The sequence below is a fragment of the Crocuta crocuta genome, unplaced genomic scaffold (genome assembly GCF_008692635.1).
Source record: "Crocuta crocuta isolate KB4526 unplaced genomic scaffold, BGI_CrCroc_1.0 scaffold471, whole genome shotgun sequence".
In the NCBI taxonomy this organism is placed as follows: domain Eukaryota; kingdom Metazoa; phylum Chordata; class Mammalia; order Carnivora; family Hyaenidae; genus Crocuta; species Crocuta crocuta.
Window position 1 is genome coordinate 1 of NW_027533285.1, and position 25041 is coordinate 25041.

At 35.8% G+C, this 25041-nt stretch overlaps 1 protein-coding gene across 1 annotated transcript in view; it reads right to left on the minus strand.

Moving 5' to 3' along the window:
• Positions 1 to 23326: 23326 nt before the first annotated feature.
• LOC144218270 (exocyst complex component 2) overlaps positions 23327 to 25041 on the minus strand; it is a gene marked incomplete at its 3' end in the record, with an annotated part of 168588 nt that continues 166873 nt past the window's right edge. Inside the window, exon 22 of the mRNA XM_077748126.1 lies at positions 23327 to 23443. Coding sequence (XP_077604252.1) covers positions 23327 to 23443 — 117 coding nt within the window. The remainder of the gene's footprint in view (positions 23444 to 25041) is intronic.

Below are 25041 nucleotides of genomic sequence, written 5' to 3' on the forward strand. Positions count from 1 at the left end.
AGTACGGAGCTCCTTACTTCTCCGCCATCTTGCCCCCTCCCCGGGCATTACATAAAAATTACAGGGTCTACCCATCAGGAAGAACTAACTATCATAAATGCCTATGTACCGAACATGGGAGCACCTAAATATTTAAACAATTAATCACAAACAGAAACAACCTTATAGATAAAAATGTGCTAATAGCAGGGGATTTAATACTCCGCTTACAGCAATGGATAGGTCAACCAGACAGAAAATCACTAAAGAAATGATGGACTTGAAAGACACATTGGACCAGATGGATCTGACAGATATATTTACAACTCTACATCCTAAGGCCAGGGAATTTACTTTCTTCTCAAGTGCGCATGGCACGTTCTCCAAGATAGATCACATACTGGGACATAAAGCAGCCCTCAATAAATATAAAAGAATTGAGATCATACCATGCACACTTTCAGATCATAATGCTTTGAAACTTGAAATCAATCACAGGAAGAAGTCTGGAAAACCTCCAAAAACATGGAGGTTAAAGAACACCCTTCTAAAGAATGAATGGGCCAATCAGGCAATTTGAGAGGAAATTTAAAAATAATGGAAACAAAAGAAAATGAACACACAACAATCCAAAATCTATGGGTTGCTGCAAAGGCAGTCCTGAGAGGAAAGTACATTGCACTCCAGGCCTATTTCAAGAAATTAGAAAAAGCACAAGTCCAAAATTTAACAGCTTACCTAAAGGAACTAGCGGCAGAGCAACAAGAACACCCCAAACCCAGCAGAAGAAGAGAAATAGTAAAAATCAGAGCAGAAATAAACAGCAAAGAGACCAAAGAAACAACTGAACAGATCAATGAAACCAAGAGTTGCTTTTTTGAAAAAACAAACAAATTTGACAAACCTCTAGACAGGCTTCTCAAAAAGAATAGAGAGCCCAAATAGACAAATTCATGAATAAAAATGGATTTATTACAACCAAACCCTCAGAAATACAAGCAATTATCAGGAAAAACTATGAAAAATTATATGCCAACAAACTGGACAACTTACAAGAAGTGGACAAATTCCTAAACACACACTCACTACCAAAAATCACATGGGAAGAGACAGAAAATCTGAAGAGACCCATAACTACTGAAGAAATCGAATCAGTTATCAAAAACCTCCCAACAAATAAGAGCCCTGGGCCTGATGGCTTCCCGGGGAATTCTACCAGGCGTTTAAAACAGAATTAATCCCAATTCTCCTCAAGCTATTCCAAAAAATAGAAACCGAAGGAAAACTCCCAGACTCATTTTATGAAGCCAGCATCACTCTGATTCCCAAGCCAGACAGAGGCCTAGCAAAAAAAGGGAACTACAGGCCAATATCCTTGATGAATACGGATGCAAAAATCCTCAACAAGATCCTTGCAAATCGAATCCAACAGCACATAAAAAGAATTCTCCACCAAGATGTAGTGGGATTCATTCCTGGATTACAGGGCTGGTTCAACATTCGCAAATCAATCAATGTGATCCATCACATCAACAAAAGAAAAGATAAAAACCATATGATCCTGTCGACAGATGCAGAAACAGCATTTGACCAAATATAGCATCCTTCTTAATAAAGACGCTCGAGAAAATCAGGATAGAAGGAACCTACTTAAACATCATAAAAGTCATCTATGAGAAGCCTTCAGCTAACATCCTCCTCAACGGGGAAAAACTGACAGCTTTCCCCCTGAGATCAGGAACACGACAGGGATGTCCACTCTCACCACTGTTGTTTAACATAGTGCTGGAAGTCCTAGCATCAGCCATCAGACAACAAAAGAAAATCAAAGGCATCAGAATTGGAAAAGAAGAAGTCAAACTCTCACTTTTCACAGACGAGATGATACTGTACATAAAAAACCCTAGAGACTCCAACAGAAGCCTACTAGAACTGATCCAAGAATTCAGCCAAGTTGCAGGGTACAAAATCAACGTACAGAAATNGACTGATGGGTGTGGGGGGGGGTGAGGGGGGAGATGGGCATGGAGGGGGGCACTTGTGGGGATGAGCAGTGGGTGTTATATGGAAACCAACCTGACAATAAAGTATTTTTAAAAAAAAAAAGGTGCTGAACATCACTCATCATCAGGGAAATCTCAAAACCACCCAACGACATACATCCTTACACCTGTCAGAAGGCTAAAAGTAACAACACAAGAAACAACAGGTGTTGGTGAGGATGTGGGAGAAAGGGGAACCCTTTTGCATTGTTGTTAGGAATGCAAAATGGTGCAGCCACTCTGGAGAACAATATAGAGGTCATCAAAATAACTAAAATTAGAACTACCCTATAATCAAACAACTGCACTATTAGTTATTTATTCAAACGATTCAAAAATATAGATTCAAATGGGGTATCAATGTGCCGATGTTTATAGCATCAGCTAAACTATTGCTAAACTGTAGAGAGAGCCTATATGTTCATCAACTGAAGAATGGATAAAGAAGATGTGGTATATACAAATAATGGAATATTACTTGGCCTTCAAAAAGAAAGAAATCTTGCCATTTGCAACAATGTGGGTGGAGCTAGAATGTATGATGCTAAGTGAAATCGGTCAATCAGAAAAAAGACAAATACCATACGATTTCACTCATATGTGAATTTAAGAAATAAAACGGGTGAAACTATGGGAAGAGGGGAAAAAAAGAGAAGAAATGAAACAAAGCACAAGATACTATTAATGGTAGAGAACAAACTCTGGGTTGATGGAGGGATGTATGTGGGAGATGGGTGATTGGTTTTAAGGAAGGCACCTGTTGTGATGAACATTGGGTGTTGTATGTAAGTGATGAATCACTGAATTCTACTCCTGAAACCAATATTGCATTATATCTTAAACAACTAAAATTTAAATTTAAAAAACCACAACAGAATAAAATATATAGATCTACAGACTGACTTTGCAATTTGAATAGGCTTGTTGGGTTCCAGGCTAAACATATGGGACACTGCAAAAAATGTCTAAGTGCCTAATTACTAAATATTTAAGAGAGATAATTTTTAAGCTTCTAGCTCAAAAAAATAAATTACTTAAAAAGAATATCAGTTTGATGTCAGATTTCTCAGATGCAACACTAGAGCTTAAAGTCAGTGGAATAATATCCACAGGAATAAAAGGAAGTCAACCCAGGAATACTATATTGAACCAAGATGTCACTCACTAACAGTCCAAGAAGCATATTTTTGACTATACAAGGATTCAATGAATATATATCACTCATACACTTGAGAAAGTGTTGACACCTAATAGTAAAATTATCAGACTAAGAAAGATGAACAATTAAGGATAACAGTGGCAGGCAATGAACTCTGATTTCCCTTCTAGCCTACCTCATCCCTCTTTTTCTAATAGTTAGAAACATAAACCTACAAAAGGATCAGAGATGTTCTAGACATGTGAAATACAAATGTTAATACCTGAAAGAGAGGAGGCATCCGAAAAGGAAATGCTAAGAACAGTCTAGAAGGACAATAAAAAATACAACATATCAAAGCCTATGTGACAGAGATACAGCAGTGGGTTTTATAACTAAAAATGCATCAATTAGAAAAAAATCTTCACAGGAAGAGAAGGTTAAAATTAATGCTTTAATCCTCTCCTTCAAATAGCTAGAAAAAGAGAAAATTAAACTCATAGAAAGTACAAGGAAAAATTAAGAAGAAATACCTATTGTTTTAAAAGATTATTATTAGAGAAAAAAAAAACAATACCAAAAGTGTGTTTTTTAAATGGTTCTTACAGTGTTATGTTAGTAAATATGACAACTTAGAGGAATCTGAAAAACTGAAAAACAGAACTTTCTAAAATTGGCACATATAGTCCTGTATGTATTAAAACTGAGCTCATTTTTAAAATGCTTTTCACATAAGGATATAAGGAGGAAATTACCAACACAAATTTTTTTCACAGAATAGAGCCTGTGAACATTTCCTACCTTGTTTAATGAAATAAGCAAAACCTGATACCAAAGCTGAGGATACTCCAAGAAAAGAAAATTACAAGCCAATGGCCCTCATGAACAAAGACATAAAAATCCTAACAAACTACTGCCAATGAATCTACAAATAAATAAAAAAGAAGTAGAATTCTCTCAGTAGATGACAAAAATGGACTTGATAAGTGTCCCTTCTCATCATTTAATTCAAAATTGTACTAGAGACCCAGTCCATGCAATATAGTAAGAAAAAATATCAGGAAATAAATAAAACTGTTTTTCCAAGAAATAATATACATCTGTAAAATAATAACATAATATTAACACCATGTAATACTTAATAAAAACTAGATCAGGGGTGTCTTGGTGGCTCAGTCGGCTGAGCATCCAACTCTTGATTTCAGCTCAGGTCATGATCCTAGGGTTGTGGGATACAGCCCTGAATCAGGCTCCACACCGAGCATGGAGCTTGCTTAAGATTCTCTCTATCTCTCTTTGCCCGTCTACTCTACTCATGTTCCCTCTCTTGCTCTCTAAAATTAAAAAAAAAAAAAAAAAAAAGGAATAGATCACAGACCTGAATATAACAGTTAAAACTACAGAGTTTCTGGGAAAAAATGTTCAGTACACTTGAGTGTAAAGATTTTGACAGGATATAAAGGCATTAAACATTTTTTTAAATGACAAATCGGATCTCATGTAAATTTTTTTTTTAATTTTTTATTTATTTCTAGGAGAGAGAGAGAGAGACAGCGTGAGCAGGGGAGGGTCAGAGAAAGAGGGAGACACAGACTCTGAAACAGGCTCCAGGCTCTGAGCTGGCAGTCAGCACAGAGCCCGACGCGGGGCTCGAACCCACGAACCACGAGATCATGACCTAAGTGAAAGTCGGACGCTTAACTGACTAAGCCACCCAGGCGCCCCAGGGTCTCATGTAAATTAAACATTTTATCTCAGAAGGTAGCATTGTGAAAACAAAACAGCAAACTGTAGAGTGAGACAAAAAATATTTATCTGTATGCTGATGCATAGGAGCACATGTTCCCCAATGTTCATAGAAGCACTCTCAACAATAGCTAAAACATAGAAAGAGCCTAAGTGTCCATCAACAGACGAATGGATCAAGAAGATGTGGTTTATCTATACCATGGAATACTACACGGCAATGAGAAAGAATGAAATCTGGCCATGTGTAGCAACATGGATGGACCTTGAGGGTGTTATGCTGAGCGAAATAAGTCAGGCAGAGAAGGACAAATATCATATGTTTGCACATATAGGAGGATTAGGAGGAACTTAACTGAGGAACAGGGGGAGAAGAAGGGGGGAAATGGTGGGGGAAAGGGAGAGAGGCAAACCATGAGAGACTCTTGAATGCTGACAAAAACTGAGGACTGATGGATGTGGGGGGAAGGGAGACAGGCATGGAGGGGGGCACTTGTGGGGATTAGCACTGGGTGTTATGTGGAAACTAATTTGACAATAAACTATTTGTAAAAAAAAAATATTTATCTGTATATATCTGACAAAGAACTTACAGATACCTAAAAATCAACTCATAGAAAGGTGAACAAACCAGTTAGACCATAGGCAAATGAACTGAAGAGGCACTTCCAAAAAGAAGGTATCTGAGTAAGAATACCTAAATGTATAAGAAAAAGTGATTAATAATATTACTTATCAGAGAAGACCCAAGAAAGCAACAGAATTAGCTAAAATTTAAAAAAGAATGATCATAATAAGTGCTTGTAAGGACAACATGGACTAAAAGGAATACTCATACATTGCTATAAAATGAGCAATAAAATAAGACACCCACTCTGGAAAACTATTCATAATTTCAACCCATGACCAGCAATTCTACTTTGTAGGTTTATATCCAAGATGAAAGAGTACAAATGTCCACAAAAGACTTTCACACCAATGTTCATAGCAACTTTATTCATAAAATCCTTGAAGTGGAAACAACCCAACGTCTGTTATAATGAGATGATTAAACAAAACTGAGTTATCCAAACTTAGCAAGAAAAGAAAATAAATTACTTATAGATGCAACAATTTGGATGATTCTAAAAAGTTATTAAACTGGAGCAAAAGCAGCTAGACATAAATGATTAGTAACTGGTTCCATATTACATGAAGTTAAAGAACAGATGAAACTAATGTATGCTAACAGAAACTGAAACTGGTGAGAGGGGTGCCTACTGATTGGAGTGGGGCATGAGGAAAATATATCTTGATGTAGTTAATAGATATTTGGGTGGAGTTATATACATAACTTACCTGTCAATGGACACTTAATTTTGTGTTTTACTGTATATTATTTATACTTCATTTTTTAAAAATGGTTCAAATAAATGAATGGGCAAATAGATAATGAAACAAGGAGAAAGTGGAGTGCCAATATTAATGTTTGACAAAGCAGAATTGAGGTCAAGAGTACCAAAATTTATTATTTTGTTGTGAGAATTGAAAAATTTAAGAAACTTATGTAGCACATTTAAACCACATCATAAATGTTCTCCACTATTATTTATTTATTTCAACATGCTCAATTTTCATTAAAGCCCTGTTTACACCAGCTGATGAATACAGATGTTAACTAAGTTTGCTTGATCTTACTTTGCAAGGATAAGGTCTACCCACTATCTAGGCACTATCTAATAGTGATGAATAAAAGTTAAATGGAAAAAAAAATCCTCTTATCGAAATCACCGTCTAATATGGAAGAAAGGCAAGAAAACATTGCTAAAACATTCAAAGAAAATGGCTATTAGGGCAGAGAGGGAGTGGTTATGGGACACATCTAAGGGCACTGAGAAAGGTTTTCTTAAGAAAAAAAGGTACTAATTCAGTAATTATGCAATCAGAAATAGATGTACTCACTAAATTCTTAACATATTAGAATTGGGGAGCATCTTTTTTTGTTTGTTTTTTAATTTTTTTTTTAATGTTTATTTATCTTTGAGACAGAGACAGAGAGCGAGTAGGGGAGGGTCAGAGAGAGACACACACACACAAAATCTGGTACAGGCTCCAGGCTCCGAGCTGGCTGTCAGCACAGAGCCTGACGTGGGGCTCAAACCCACCAACTGTGAGATCATGACCTGAGCTGAAGTCGGACGCTTAACCAACTGAACCACCCAGGCGCCCCTGGGGAGCATCTTTTACAGTACTTCAAAGAATTGGTAATAACTTACAAAAATACAGAATACACCAGGAGGGAGCATTTCCAATGTAGGGGCAAATAACACTTGGGACAATCTACCATTACATTCTCTTAAGCAGCAATATGCACATCAAAAGATATTCTTAGAGCATACAGTCTGACCTGTGCTCTGTGCATGTATGCACATCAGACAGGTGCTGGAAAACAAACACCAAAGAATATCTCTCATTTCCTCAATTTCTATATAGTTGTCTTCAACTTACTCAAAATCGTTTTTAAAAATCATTAATTTTAATGTTTCCAATTTAAATTTTCTAGTTTACTATTTTAAAAACTCTTGCTGATTTAGATGGTGGAAAAGTAGGGGGACTGGGATTTCCCTTGTCCCTCAAACACAGCTGTATTGAGGTCAGGTCACTAGGAACACCCAGAAAATCAATCTGCAGAGTGAGAGAAAAATCTTCACAGGTGAAGGAAGACAGCTTGGCAGGACAGAGGTGTACGTATGTAAATTGAGGGAGATAATATGGTAGCATAGGCATAGAGGGGAGGGAAACCCTTCTGTGGAGACACAAAAGGGAGAGAAAGACAGGCTGTGGAATTATGGTATTGTGCTTGTACAAGAGAAAAACCTCACCAGATCATGGACTGGAGAATGAGAAATATGGAGAATGTCAGTTTCTATTTTGCAAACAGCTTCAGGAACTGAAGACTGTGGAGTTTTCAAGAGCGCATAACTTTCACTGGCTGTGTGTATACATCTGGAGGAGCAGGGAGTCAGCTCTGGGGTGTGGTAGCAATCTCAGGTATGTCCTGGGAAAGACCAGCCCCCTTCCTCCAGTACTGTGGAAAGAGGCAATCATAAATAGATGTACTCATTAAATTCTTCTATTTTTCATTCTCCCCAAGGATGAAAGACTCTGCAGGCACCAAGGCCCTTTATTGGCTGGGCTAAGTGGTGCTACACCAGAACAGAATCCACCTGCAGAGCCCCTTAAGACATCAGGTTTTGAATCCCAGACGAATGCTTAGGAGGCATGGGAGACTGTGGAGAAGGCCAAGCTGATTGTCTGCTACTCTCTGAGGGATGCTTGAATGGTGTACTTTGAGATATCTGATCTGTGGAGGAGAGACTGGGGTGTCGCTATTTTTCTCCTCATCACCAAGATGGTGGGGCTTCAGGGACCTCCAGCAGAGGTGGGACCTGGTTACATCAAACCCCACCCCTCTATGCCTGAAAACTGCTTATCTAATGGAGGGAGACTGACACTCAGCAAACCAGATGGCCTTTCCTCCAGACCAGCACAGCCACCGGTCCCAGGCACCAACCGACAACTGTCCTATGGTTTTCTATGTTAGTCTCTTTTTGTTTTTTCCCTTTCCTTTTCCTTTCTACCGTCTTCTTTTTATCCTTCAGAATCAGGCTTATAGTTTTTGATTTGAGTTTTGATCAATTCTTTATATATACGTGTATGTATACACACACACACACGCACACACACACTTATACCTTTTTTTTTTCCTTTCTCTGGTGTTTCTGTTTGTTTGTTTAATCAGGCAATTTTGCTTTATTCTTTTTACACCTTTCTGGTATCTCCTCTCCTTTATTTTCCTTTCTCTTTCTCTGGATTAAGACTTATAGCTTCTTTGATTCTCTGCTTGCTGTTTGTTTTTTTTCCCCACCCCTTTCATTTTTCTCTTTGTATGGGATCAGGTTCCACCTCTGTTTTCCTTTTTTCCTGGGTTACTTCAATGAACAATTCAAAGTACATCTGGTGGAAGGTCCAAACAATCTACCACTATGAGAAAGGAGAAGCTTTGCAGAGGACTGACCATTGGGAAAGAGCAGCCCAATACACAACAACAGAGTACCCACAACACACTCCAAAAACACTTCTTGAAGTGCCAGGCGCTGGTCAGCGTGTGACTCCTTTTTAATATAGTAGTACTAGAAAGTGCAAGGCACATTAACAATCTGCTAAAACACATGTTAAGACAGAAACCTAGCCAAAATAATGAAATGGAAGAATTCTCAAAGAAAAATCCAATGAAATGACAGCCAGAGAATTGCTCAAAACAGACATAAGCAATATAGCTGAACAAATATTTAGGGTTCAGTCATAAGACTAATAGCTGGGCTTGAAAAAAGCATAGAAGACAGCAAACAATCTATTGCTGCAGAGATAAAAGACCTAAGAAATAGTAATGATCGATTAAGAAATGTTATAAATGAGATAGAAAATAAACTAGATACAGTTACAGTGAGGATGGAAGAATGACAGGAGAGAATAGGTGAAATAGAAGATGAAACTGTGGAAAATGATGAAGCTGGAAAAAAAAGACAGAAATGATATTACTAGATCACAAGGAGAGACTTAGAGAACTAAGTGATTCCATGAAACAAAACAATATCCATATCATAGGAATTCCAGAAGAAGAAGGAGAGAAAGGGGCAGAAGGTTTACTTGAACAAATTGTAGCTGAGAACTTCCCTAATTTGGGGAAGGAAACAGGCATCCAAGTCCAAGAGGCACAAAGAACTCTCTTCAAAATCAACAGAAACAGGTCAACCATGACATATCACAGTGAAACTAGCAAAATACAAAGATAAAGAGAGAATTCTGAAAGCAGCTTGGGATACACAGGCCTTAACCTACAAGGGTAGACACATAAGGGTAGTAGCATACCTGTCCACTGAAATTTGGCAGGAAATCATCAAGGTGCTAAGTAGGAAAAAGATGCAGTCAAGAATCCTTTATCTAGCAAGGCTGTCATTCAGAATAGAAGGAGAGCTAAAAGCTTTCCCAGGCAAACAGAAGCTAAAGGAGTTCTTCATGACCACTTAACAAGCTCCACAGGAGATCATAAGGGGGGACTTTGTAAGTGGAAATCAGCAATGACTACAAAGCACAAGAGACATCACCACAAACATGAAACCTACAGATAACACAGTGACACTAAATCCGTATCTTTCAATAATCACTCTGAATATAAATGGACTGAATGCCCCAATCAAAAGACATAGGGTATCAGAATGGATTAAAAAAAAACAAAAAACAAAAAATAAGATCCATTTATATTCTGCCTGCAAGACATTCATTTAGACACGAGGATAAAAGTAAGGGGATCATGTCACTGGACATCAAAAGAAAACCAGAGTAGCCATAGTTATATTAGACAAACTAGATTTTAAAACAAAGACTGTAACAAGGGATGGAGGGCATTATGTTATAATTAAGGGATCTATCCTTCAAGAAGAGCTAACAATTGTAAATATTTATGCCCCCAAAGTGAAAGCACACAAATATATAAATCAATTAATGACAAACATAAATAAATGTATAGATAATAATACCATGATTGTAGAGAATTAAAAAAAAATTCTTTTAATGTTTTTTAAAAATTTACTTCTGAGAGAGACAGCGTAAGCAGGGGAGGGTCAGAGAGAGAGGGAGACACAGAATCTGAAGCAGGCTCCAGGCTCCAAGCTAGCTGTCAGCAGAGAGCCCAACACGGAGCTCTAACCTACCAACTGTGAGATAATGACCTGATCCAAAGTCGGACACTCAACCAACTGAGCCACCCAGGAGCCCCTATTGTAGGGGATTTTTATACTCCACTTACAAGACAGATCATCTAGGCAGAAAATCAACAAGGAAACAATGGCTCTGAATGGCACTTTGAATGAAATGGACTTAACAGGTATATTCAGAACTTTTCATCCAAAAGCATCAAACTAGACATTCTTCTTGAGTACACATGGAACATTCTCCAAAAGAGATCACATACTGGTTCACAAAACAGACCTCAACAAATATAAAAGAACTGAGATCATACAATGCATATTTTCAGGTCACAACTCTATGAAACTTGAAATCAACCACAAAAAATTTAGACAGCCCCCAAATACATGGAAGTTAAGGAACATCCTAGTAAAGAATGAATGGATCAACCATAAAATTAAAGAAGAAATTTTAAAAAATATGGAAGCAAATGAAAATGAAGACACAACAGTGCAAAGCCTTTGGGATGCAGCAAAGGCAGTCAAGAGGAAAATACACTGAAATGCAGGCCTATCTCAAGAACCAAGAAAGGTCACAAATACACAACCTAACCTCACAGCTAAAGGAGCTAGAAAGGCAGCACTGCAAAAGACCAAAACCAACAGAAGAAGAGAAATAATAAAGATCAGAGCAGAAATAAACAATATAGAATCCAAAAAACCAGTAGTACAGATCTAATGAATCTAAGAGCTGGTTTTTTGAGAGAATANAAATCATGAATGAAAGAGGAAAGATCACAACGAACACCACAGAAATACAAATAATACTATGAAAAATTATATGCCAACAAACTGGACAATCTGGAAGAAATGGACAAATTCCTAGACATCCACACACTACCAAAACTCAAATGGGAAGAAATAGAAAATTTGAACAGAACCATAACCAGCAAGGAAATTGAATTGGTTATCAAAAATCTCCCAACAAATAAGAGTCCTGGGCCATATGGCTTCCCAGGGGAATTCTACCAGACATTTACAGCAGAGTTAATACCTATGCTTCTCAAACTGTTCCAAAAAATAGAAATGGAAGGAAAACTTCCAGACTCATACAATGAAGTCAGCATTACCTTGATTCCCCAACTAGATAAAGACCCCACTAAAAAGGAGAATTACAGGCCAGTAACTCTGATGAACCTGGATGCAAAAATTCTCAACAAGACAGTGGGAAATTTAATTCAACAGTATATTAAAAGAATTATTCACCATGATCAAGTGGGATTCATTCCTGGGCTGTAAGTCTGGTTCGATATTCACAAATCAATCAATATGATATATCAGATTAATAAAAAAAAAAAAGGGATAAGAACCATATGATCCTGTCAATAGATGCAGAAAAAGCATTTGACAGAATACAGCATCCTTTTTAAATAAAAACCCCTAAGAAATTCGGGATAGAAGAAACATACCTTAACATCATAAAAGCCATATATGAAAGGTCCACAGCTAATATCATCCTTCATGGGAAAAAAATGACAGCTTCCCCCTCCTTGAGATCAGGAACACGACAGGGATGTCCACTCCCACCACTGTTGTTTAACATAGTGCTGGAAGTCCTAGTAGCAGCAATTCGACAACAAAATAAAAGGCATCTATATTGGCAAAGAAGAAGTCAAACTTTCACTCTTCACAGATGACACAGTATTCTACATGGAAAACCCAAAAGAATACACCAAAAACAAAAAACGAAAAACTGCTAGAGCTGATACATGAATTCAGCAAAGTCACAGGATACAAAATCAAGATACAAGAAATTGGTTGTGTTTTTTTTTTTACACGAATAATGAAGCAATGAGAAGAAATATCAAGGAATCGATCCCATTTACAACTGCACCAAGAACCATGAAATACCTAGGAATAAACCTAACCAAAGAGGTAAAAGATCTATATGCTAAAAACTATAGAATGTTCATGAAAGAAACTGAAGACACAAATAAATGGAAAACCATTTGTGTTCATGGACTGGAAGAACAAATATTGTTATAATGTCAATACTACCCAAAGCAATCTACATATTCAATGTAATCCAATCAAAATAGCACCAGCATTCTTCACAGAGCTAGAATAAGCAATCCTAAAATTTGTATGGAACCACAAAAGACCCCAAACAGCCAAAGAAATGTTGAAAAAGAAAACCAGGGTGGGAGGATCACAATCCTAGACTTTAACCTGTCTGCAAAGCTGTAATCATCCAGACAGTATGATATTGGCACAAAAACAGACACAGAGACCAATGGAGTAGAACAGAGAGCTCAGAATTGGACCCACAAATGTATGGCCAACTAATCTTTGACAAAGTAAAGAGTATCCAATGGAAAAAAGACAGTCTCTTTAGCAAATGGTGATGGGAGAACTGAACAGCAACATGCAGAATAATGAAACTGGACACCTTTTTTACACCATATACTAAAATAAACTCAAAATGGATGAAGGACCTAAATGTGAGACAGGAAACCATCAAATCCTACAGGAGAAAACAGGTAGCAACCTCTCTGATCTCAGTCGAAGTAACTTCTTAATTGACATGTCTCCAAAGGCAAGGGAAATAAAAGCAAAAATGAACTACTGGGACCTCATCAAGATAAAAAGCTTCTGCAAAGCAAAGGAAACAATCAACAAAAGGAAACCGATGGAATGGGAGAAGATATTAGCAAATGACATATTGGATAATATCCAAAATTTATAAAGAACTTACTAAACTCAACACCCCCCCCCAAAAAAAAACCAAAAACAAATAATCCAGTGAAGAAATGGGCAAAAGACATAAATAGAAACTTTACCAAGAAAGACATCCAATTGGCAAACAAACACAAGATGCTCAGCATTGTTCATTATCAGGGAAATACAAATCAAAACCACACTGAGATACCACCTTACACCAGAGTGGCTAAAATTAACAACTCAGGAAACAACAGATGTTGGCAATGATGCAGAGAAAGGGGAAGCCTCTTGAACTGCTGATGGGAATGCAAACCGATACAGCCATTCTGGAAAACAGTGTGGAGGTTCCTCAAAAAATTAAAAATTGACCCATGCAATTGCACTACTAAATATATAGCCAAAGGATACAGGAGTACTGATTTGAAAGGGCACCTGCACCCCACTGTTCATAGCAGCCTGTCGACAATCACCAAATTATGGAAAGAGCCCAAATCTCCATCAACTGATGAATGGATAAAGAAGATGTAGAAGATGTAGGATTCCACACAATGGAATCCTACTCGGCTATGAAAAAGAATGAAATCTTGCCATTTGCAACAATGTGGATGGAACTGGAGGGTATCATGCTAAGCAAAGTGAGTCAGGCCCTGAAAGTCAAATATATGATTTCATGGGGTGCCTGGGTGGCTCAGTCGGTTAAACGTCTGACTTCAGCTCAGGTTCATCTCACAGTTCGTCGGTTCGAGCCCCATGTCGGGCTCTGTGCTGAAAACTAGCTCAGAGCCTGGAGCCTGTTTCAGATTCTGTATCTCCCCCTCTCTCTCTGACCCTTCCCTGCTCACGTTGTCTCTCTCTCAGAAATAAATAAAAAAATTAAAAAAAGGACATGATTTCCTTAATAAAAAAATACATATATGATTTCACTCATGTGATATTTAAGAAACACAACAGATGTTGTTTTCAGCAGATGTGAAGAGAAGGAAAAATAAGATAAAAACAGAGAGGGAGGCAACCATAAGAGACTCTTAAATACAGAGAGCAAACTGAGGGTTGGTGGGAGTGGAGACAGTGGGAAAAAATGTGTGATGGACATCGAGGAGGGCATATGTTGGGATAAGCACTGGGTATTGTATGTTAGTAATGAATCATGGGACTCTACTCCTGAAGCCAAGACTACACTGCACATTAGCTAACTTGACAGTAAAGATAAAATAATAATAATAATAATAAATAAATAAAAATAAACTCTTTGCTAAAAATGCTTCTTAGAAAGTATGTTTCTAAGAAAGAAAAAATAATTTTTAAAAAGTTATTTTTTCAAAGACAACAGAAAGGATACATTGAACTGAGCAATCTCTAAAGAAGCAAAATCATCAAACTATAATTAGAACATCTGTCCAAGTGAATCTGGATGACTAGATTCAGTCAAAGTAATATACTTAAAAAATTTTTTTACAAATAGATGATGGCTGCACAAGTAGCAAAATGACATTGCTTTATGTTATTGAACCATAATTGTCAAATATGGACAAAATAAATGCCAAGTAAATAATTGCTTTTTAAAAATAAACTCTTAATCCCTAATTGAGGTGGCACTATTAAAAAAAATTAAAAAAAAGAACCAACAAGATAAAACAGGATATAGTGTCACTCGGAAACAGAGGAAAAGATGATGTCTCTATGACTTAGGGAGAGCTATCATTCCTTGCTTCCTTCACATTTCATTGTGATTCTTATCCTGTGATTTACTACTTATCTTTGTCATTCCCAAAACTTTTATTTTTCTGTGATTTTTTTATAATCACATTAACCATCTCACATCCCATTGTTGAGCCTTCACTTAAATGTTCCAATCTCCTTCTCCTTAATAGGGATAGTCTTTTATTTGGCAAAAGACTGTATTTGATTAGGTCACCTACAAAGAATGATCTATGGAGCATGGGAAATAACTTTACTGCTACGACCTTCTACAATGATATTTGAAATCAAACCATTTCAGAGTAAGTTAATCATTTTCCTTTACTTAACAAAAATCAAAGAGTTTCTAGAAAAGAAAAACAACTGAAATAAAATGTGAATAGACAAATTTCAACAAGATTCGATACAAGGGAAGGAAAAGTCAATGACAAGAGAATGCTGAAGCAATTATTCCTAATCATTACAGAGAATTAAAGATGGGGAAGGGGGGCATGAAAGAAAAATGTAAGAAACATGGAGAACAGGATGAGACACAGAGAACAGTCTAACATATATCCAATAGAAGATCTTGAAGGAGAGAAAAGACTGAATAGGAAAGAATAAATATTAAAAGAAGTAACAGCTGACAATTTTCTAGAACTAATTAAAAGTATCAGTCAGAGTCATAGGAAAAAAGGCAAACAAAACATACCAAGAGACACATAATAGAACTATGAAATATTAAAGACAAAATAAAAAGTATCTAAAAAGTGGTCAAAGAAGGACTTTAATATATTTAAGTAATTGCCAAATTGTTGACCAAAACACAGAAAAGGAAGGATACAGAAGACAGAACAACATAATTCACAAACTTGATCTAATAGACATATATGAATGTGGTATTCAAAACTGAAGGATATAATCACCTTAAGCAAGGGAAAATATTTAAGAAAACTCCTCATGTATCAGCCTGCAAAGCAAGTTTCAGCAACGTTAACAACACGACATTCTCTGACCTCAGCATAATTAAGTTAAATATCTCTAACAAAGAGAAAACGATTTCCCAATATGGAAACTAATTGCTGCTCACACCACCCCCCATTTGGAAATTTAAAATCATACTTCTATATATCTGTGTCAAAGAAAGACTCATAATTAAAATTGGAAAATACGACAGAACAACTAAAATATTTTATGTTAATATGTGGGACACAGCTAAAGAGATAGCCTTAAATGTTTATATTAAAAAGGTACAACAGTTTGGAATCAATGAGCTACATAAATAAAACAAGTAAGCTCAGGGTTCATATTACTGTGACAGAAAACAAGGACATAAAGACAGATTAGTAAAGCTAATAAAATTTGTTTCTTAAAAAGGCTCTGATCAAGAAAAAAGACTGAAAATATTAAGTCTAGAAAGGCATCATAACCTCAGGTGCAGTTAAAATTGAAATAATATGAAACTATCATAAAACAATTTTATGTCAATAAATTTAGAAACTTAGGCAAAATGAACAAAGTCCAAAACAAAACAAACAAAAAATTAGATCACCACAACTAACAAGAAGAAACAGAAAATTTAAATGTTTTTTTAACCATTAAAGAAATTGAACCAGTCATTAAAAATCATCTCACAACGGTTTTAACACAGAGTTCTTGTAAATATTATTTCAATGTTATATAAACTCAGAGGAAGAAAAAAGGGATACACTCTTTATTTTACAAATTGGCATAAGCTACATACAGCAACATGGATAAATCACAAAAATAATACTGAGTAGAAAAACAAGTCAGAGAAAAATATATACCACACAATCCCATTAATGCTATTTAAAAGTCAGAAACAGATATAATTAAACAAGGTATTGTTTAGAAACAACAAAATACAGAAGTGACTGTCCATAAGGGAGAAAGGATGATGCACATATACAAAGCACAAAGGGGCCTAAGAATACACTCCATTTTTCAGCTTGGTGACAGAGGCACTTGTTCATTTTATTTTTCTTATATCTCACACCTACAAAAGATCCAATCTTTTGTACACATAAAATATCTGAAAAAATTTATAATCTATTAAAGAAGTACACCAACCTTAGCCTAATAATAATGTAACATGTTACAGTGTTATCCTAGTGTTATAAACAAAGCATCATAGGAAGGATTTGATCCATTTGGCAGTTTGGGAGAATGAATGAACAGTCTTTCCACAGGATGGAATACTTATATCTGAGACAGGTTTTCAAGGATGATCAAGATTTTGTCAAGTTGTGGTTAAGGAAAAGACATTCTAGACCAATAGAACAACACAAGCTACAGCTATATATTCTTAAAATAGAGCCTGGCAAGCTGATGTTGAATGAATGTTTGTTGAAGGAATGAATGAGCCAAAAAAAAAAAAAAAAAATCATATTTAGTGCTCAAGGAAATATGAGTAGCTAGAAATCTCCAACAAGGAGAAAATTAATTCCCAGTATGGAAACTAATTGCTGCCCACTCCTCTCAATTTGGAAACTGGGTACTGTGCTAGGTAATAGGGTACTGGAATACAGGAGATGAATGGCAGGAGAGAAAGAGGTAACTGTTTCAGATTAAAACAATATGAACATCAGCCTAAGGAGTTTATGTTTTATTTCTTAGTCAATGAGGAGATGGACAGGAGTCAAGGAGGAAGAACAATGTAATAATCAGATCTGTATTTCTGAAAGCCCATCCCAGAAAGTCCAAAGGATAATGAGTTAAAGAATGAAATTTAGAGCATAAGCAAAGCACTTTGAAGGTAGGTTTCTGCAACATCACACTAATCAGATGATGAAAAAGAGCTGATTGTGGACAGAAGAACAAATTAGGAGGGGTAGAGACAGATTTGGACGATGGTTGAATCAAGAACAATTTCCAAGACTCTGGCTTGCTGACTCAATGACTACTGACTAAGGCAGGAAACACATAAAGAAAAGCTGATCTGGAGGAAGAAGGAGGAATAGGATTTTGGTTTGGGTATATTAATCTGAAATCCCAGTGGCAACTTTTAGTGATAATGTCTGATAGGAAACAGATCTGCAGCCCAGGAATGAAATGCAAGTTAAAGATACAGATTTGGGACTCATGGCATCAATGCTAAATGAAGTGGTAGGAATAAGTGAACTCTCCTAAGGAAAATGTGCAGTGTGTGAAGAGAAAACAAGCACAAGCCAAGAGAAGAGAAACAGTACGGGAATGATGAAAGATAACTGTTTAAGTCATTGAATTGTATCTGCTCAGGTTCAAGGTTTTTGATTTAGGACCCTAGCCAATTGATGACCAGTGGTCTTACTTATGGCTTACATCTTTCCAACTTTCCAAAGAGTCTTTCATCTCTGAAACAACCACTTCTGTGTGAAATCGAATATTCTTTCTTGCTTTGGAAAAGCTTTTCTGAATTACTTTCTGTATTGGGGAAGCAATATTTTTACATTATAAATTATGAGGTTCTTGTGTCCTTACTATTATATCTTTATGTCTGTTTCATTTTTCCCTTACCATTTATACAAAAAACTTGAGGCAGTTAAATAGGGTCAAAAATTACCTCCCATATGTAGTAGACAGGGACACATCTGATCACCTGTCTCTATTAAACCCTGAAACACATTCATTTACAACTTATTATATAAAAATAGCCTCTAAACAAAACTTAGCTGGAGAAGAGATGAGAGAAATAAAATATATAAAGAAAATGTAATGAGGACACAAAACTACAGTTATTCCCAAAATATACTGAATTCAAATGGCTTTAAATGAAACTTGAGAATTATACACACTTAAGCTAAAAATAATCAAATATATAAAATATGGTATATATGGTTCAAGTGATACAAAAATCCTCAAAATTGATTGCTGTATATATAGGATCTTTCTAGACATGTGAACAAAAGAAGCCGCCCTCTCCCCACCCACCAGTTCAGAATTTCTGAAATAGATTTTGGTGCATAAAATAAAACGTCAATCAAGAGTTTAATGGTGGGGCACCTGGGTGGCTCAGTCAGTTGAGCATCCAACTTCTGCTCAGGTCATGATCTCGTGGTTTGTGGGTTTGAGCCCTGTGCTGACAGCTAGCTCAGAGCCTGGAGTTTGCTTCAGATTCTGTGTGTCTCTCTCTCTCTGACTCTTCCCTGCTCACACACTCTCTCTCTCTCTCTCTCTCCCTCTCAGAAATAAATAAAACATTGAAAAAAATTAAAAAATAAAAGAATTTAATGCCCAACTTGTTTAATGACTAGAGTTCCAAGTCAGTCAAAACTCTGTAACTATACAAACTCTAAATTAGATGTTTGCTTTTTAAAGACTGGAACAGGTAAAAATAGCGTTTTATATAAGAAAAAATTGCTTTGGAATTATATAATTACAGCTACCACAATTATGTGCTAAAGTTTATTAACCATACAGATCTGGTTTTCCGTTCTCAAAGGTCTCAAGAATTAATGACTTGTGGCAAATTTGGTTTGAAAAACTCTGTATTTCCTTAATCTTATAAGTGCCTTTAAAATGCGCTCTACTCAAATATCAACAGTCAATGAACATAAGAAAAAATGTTAACCTACCAAATAGGGAAAGCATGCAAATTAAAATACCATGAAAGAGTATTTTTATCTATCAAATGAAAATATTATAATCAGCAATGACGACCAAAATGTGATAAAACCAGCTTCTAAAAGGCAACCTGGCAATATTTACCAAGGGTCTCTGGAGCTCTAATTCTACTTCTAAGAATTAATTTTGAGAAAGTAATAAAATAGGTCATCAAAGATTATCTTCACCTCTCAGTCACAACAACAAAAATAACCTTAAGGTTCCTACTAGGAAACAGTTAAAAATGGTACATCCACATTAACAACTATTGTAAGACATAAAACTCACATCTACCTATTTAATAAAGGTCTACACAACAGAACAGTCAACAGAAAAGGATATATTCAGTATAAACTGAATTCAGAAAACTGGTTCATATTTTTACTACCTATATACATAAAGGTATATGGTATATATAAAGTACTGATTACTATTACTATATATACTAAAACACAACAGTGTTTATCTTGGAGTATTATAGATAGTTAAACAAATTTTTTAGACTTTTCAGTATTTCTACTTTAAAAAAAATTTTTTAATGTTTATTTATTTTTAAGAGAGACAGAGAGTGTGAGTGGTGGAACGGTAGAGAGAGAGAGGGAGACACAGATTCTGAAGCAGGCTCCAGGCTTTGAGCTGTCAGCACAGAGCCTGATGTAGGGCTTGAACTCCTGAACCACAAGATCATGACCTGAGCTGAAGTCAGACGCTTAACCAATTGCGCCACCCAGGCATCTCTCTGTATTTCTACTTAAAAAAAAAAAAAAAAAAAAAAATGTTTGTTTCTTTTAGGAGAGAGCAACTCTGCACACACAAGCAGGAGAGGGGCAGAGAGATAGAGGGAGAGAGAGAATCTTAAGAAGGCTCCACACTCAGCACGGAGCCCAACATGGGGCTTGATCTCACAACCACAAGATCAAGGCCTGAGCCAAAATCAAGAGTCGGACGCTCAACTGACTGAGCCGTCCAGGTGCCCCAGTATTTCCCCTTGTTAAAAATAATGATTGGATCTTACTTTTATAAGCAGGAGAGAAATGTATGCCTGGGGGGAAAAAACATTTTCAAGATTTATCATAAAGCAAAATGGAATTGGCAATTCAAATGGATGTGCATGCAATTGACAGGACACACTGCTGGCACTTGCCATGTGGGATCCAAATAGCACAAAGTCCGTTTAAGGCTTATAATGGGGCTTATTTTATTATTTTTTCTTTTACAGTTTATTGTCGAGTTGGTTTCCATATAATACCCACTGCTCATCCCAACAAGTGCCCTCCTCCATGCCCATCATAATGGGGCTTATTTTAAAGGAGGTATCCTGTAGGACAAGATGAGTTTGATACTCTGATCTTATAAATTACTATTTAATATTGTTTTCTAAGGTCTAAAATGATATACATTAATCAACTGGCTTCATGTCCTATTTGGTTTATTTTCATGGGAACAATTTTGTTTTTCATTTAAAGATGTATGGTACTGGTCCAGAAAGCATTCTGGATTCTGAATTAGAATACTCAATTTTGAGTTCTGCTTTGCTCTGCTACTTACAGGTCAAGTCATGAACATCTCTAAGCACCTTTCCATATGAAAAAAATGGAATTAATAATACTTTCCTTATTTACCTCACAGAATTATTTGCACTAAAAAATGTCTATATGAAATCATTCCAATTTTAAACGATCATTGATCACTAAATTTTAACAAACTTCTGAAACATATAGTTATTAGTATACTGTCTCTATATTAAAATTAATTCCACTTTTGAAGAGGAGATTCAAGATGAAGGGAATTAACAACTGGCCATTTTCATGCTTCTACTGGGAATAAGCAAACAGAAGGAAATATGCCTATCTCTAGAAGGAGATCTGAGAGAATGTCTAATGTCTGGTGACACTAAATTAGAAGCCCACAATGAACCATTATTTCCAGGAGCAGAAACAGAGTGACAGCATGGATAACAAACTATTTGTGTAAACAATGTGCCCCATAGTTTTGCTGGGATCTATGCTCTAGAGTTGTCATTTGAAAAGGGAATTACGTAAAACAGTGTAACTTGGCAGTGTTTCTCCATTAATGCAAGAAATATATTTTACTTGGTTGGCATCATGAAATTAATGGATTCACTCATAATAAAATCAGCAAGACTATTATCACCTAGATCTAGTTTACTGACTATTCATTTAATATACAACTAAATGATTTCAAAATATTCAATGTCAATGATAAAAATAATCCTAATTCTGAGTGTGAAAAATAGCCCACCATTTATCCTAAGCTGTACCCCCAGATCCAACATATTACCTTGGTTTCAAAATGATTTCAAAAATGATATCAAGACTAGGAAGGATATCAAAGGCTATTTGTATGTCAATATCATTCTATTTCTTTATTATATAAACTGAAGCAACAGTTACTACTCATAACTTTGTAAAAACCTAAGGAAAACCAAATTTACTGCTTCTGCTACATGCAATTACTAATCATTTCATATATTTTTAAATGATAAAAAAACCTGTTCAATAAATATATTTGTGTCACTATTGTTACTGCACAAAAACAAAGTGCTTACTTTCTACAAATACTAATTCTTTACTGCAAGAGAGCATCTTGCAATTCTCAACACAAGAATTTCTGGAAATAAACTCAACATTTGGCCCTACAGTCTTAAGTCACAACATTTCTCATCAGGATGATTAATCTTTACAAAAAGACAGGAAAACAAGACAGAACCACCCACTTTGACATTTTCATTCTTTGAAGAAAAAAAATCCATTTCTAGTTCACAAAATGGAACTATCACTTGTAAAAAATATGCAATCCATCAAGAGTACTTTTTGATTATAAGATTACCAAGATCATTATCTTTCTTATTTTTTTGCACTGAGAAAACTGTTAAGAGTGGTTCCAACTTAGTTTTACTTAGAAATCTGATAAACCTTTGCTCAAGAAGCAACCAACCATTAATAACAAGGTTACTTCATTTTTTCCTTTTCTGCTTACTTGAAAAACATAAACAACAAAGTATAACATCCAAAAAAAAAAAAAAAACACCCTACTCCATTGGTTTACACAGGACTCCTTTTCGTCTGACTTTGCTACATCCATGGATTCGAGTGTAGAGAGTATGTATTTTTCAGATAAGCATCCTAGAGCTGTTTTAAGCCAGTCTCATGTTGTGTGTGTGTCTCTGTGCTTGTGCGCCTGTGCCTCTGCTTAAGTAGTAAAAAGCAAAAGCATCATTGTGGTCATTTGGAAAGTGGAAAAGGAAGAAGAGGTGTGCAAAAGCAGGAAAAGGTTTTTCTGCAGGCTCAGGAGGTTTGCTCTTGGCTCTAAAGTAAAAGCTTTATCCTAAAAGGAGCCAAATTTGAGATGATTCTTAAAGATTTGGGTTTGAAATCTTTCTTTCCTATTTCCTTCCCTTTCTTTGAGCAGGTTAGGTAGGGAGTAAATCAGTTTTCACCTTGAGAAAGCTCTGATCTGGAGAAAAGAAGAGAGTATTAATGATTCAAGGTGAGTTATAAAGAAAGGAATCATTCAAAGTCAGGGTGGAGTGAAGATGGGGAAGGAATATGGGTGTGGAGAGGGTCAGGAGAGGAAAGTATAGGAAAAGCAAAAGAGAGAGGGTGCTAAGAAAATAGTTTGGAAACTAAATTGATAAAACCACCAACCTGTTCAATTTAACATAATTCACTTACCTGTGTTATTTTTTCTATTCCCTGGAAGTTGTGCTTTTCAAAATGTTCTGCTATATTTAGGAAGGTGTGACGTTCTAGGTAGCAGCAGTTACTTAGGACTATCAAAAGTCTCTGTTCCTAGAAGAAAAAAAAAATATTTAGAAAATTACCTTTATGCCTTTATAGTAATAAACTGAGAGTTAGCACTTATTAATTATAATCTCTTATAATTCAATAATATAATTATAATCTCAATATTCAATGTTTTATTTTCCATGGTTCCTTCTTTCCCAATAATAACAGAGAGAAACAATATAATTCTATAATTCTATTAACTGCTTGCTATTACATAATACACTAAAGAGTCAATGCTGCCTTTTAAATTTAATAGCTATATGGAAAAACAGTTAATTAGTAAGCTGTTGTTCTTATGAAAGGGGTTCTATTTTACTGGTTTTTCTACCTAATATTTTTTGCATCAAAAAATGCTATAAAATTGGTATTTTAAAATAATTACAAAAACACAGAAACTAATAGAAAATAATTTATAAATTTTTCATAACTTGAAAGAGAATTAAAATGCTATCCATACAATGGGCTCCTTCTAAAAACTGGGCCTTCACAGATGTTTTTATGTAGAACAGTTTCCCTCTTATGGGGAGTGATGAGACAGAGGCTAGGAATTCTCCCACAAGTAACAGTCATGAAGAGGGTTAAGCCTCATATTCTATACTCCCAGGGTTCTAGCCAGTTTAGGGTAATTTCTTATCAAAATTACCAGACCTCAAGGTTGATGAATAAACATCACTTTACAGTTCAAAAGAACGTTTTGTAAACAAAATTCCAGGAATGGCATTTGTCACTGCTGTTATGGCTCACCAAGAACACTTTCCCATGCTCCCTCAGTGTCAGAGCATTCTACAGAACAATTGTGAGTAATTTAGAGCCTTGATTGAAGATCCCTTGACTAAACACTAAGGGAAAACTACTTTCCAGGAAAAATTTTCAGCTATATTTTGCTTACTATTTTGTCTAGAACTTATGTTAAAGTCAATATAATAAATGTGAGGAAACAATATAATAAATATGGAAAATAAATAGATCCCTGCTTTTTGAGATACACTCTGAACCCAATTGCCAAGCATAGCTGTATCTAGTAATTTCATTTAGCTCCACCAAAAATTTTAAAACTTCTTAAATTTCTTTATTTAAAATATTACTATATTTATCACTAGCTGAGTTTGGCCTATTCAACAACTATAACTAAAGGACAAGAAGTTATTAAAGTGCTTTCAAAGAAATGAAAGGTTGTTAGTGGCCTTGAATGAATCTGTGGATGGGAAATAAATTATACACAAGGAAAACAGGGTTACGGTATATATACCACTCCTCCATATTTTGTGAAAAAATGGCAAGTAAGAATCAGAAAGAATGCAGGAAACAGCACTGCATAGGCTGGCTAGGGGAGGAGTATATTCCCTCTTGCCCCATACCTGCTGTTACCATTATGGTGTCCTCATAAAGAACATGAAATAAAATAAGTGTAAAGTTTCATCAGCTGCTCTAAACATGCTCTGCTCTGCAAAAATCTCAATTGGATTTTCAGTTATAAGATCAATCCTCAATTGCCTTTCCCTTCAAGAGTCTTCCCTCCAAATATAAGCCTTATCTAATAGACCCCTGAGCCTGGTGCATAGTCTTTGACTGGTTAATTAACTCTCTCCTTGTCTTCTGCA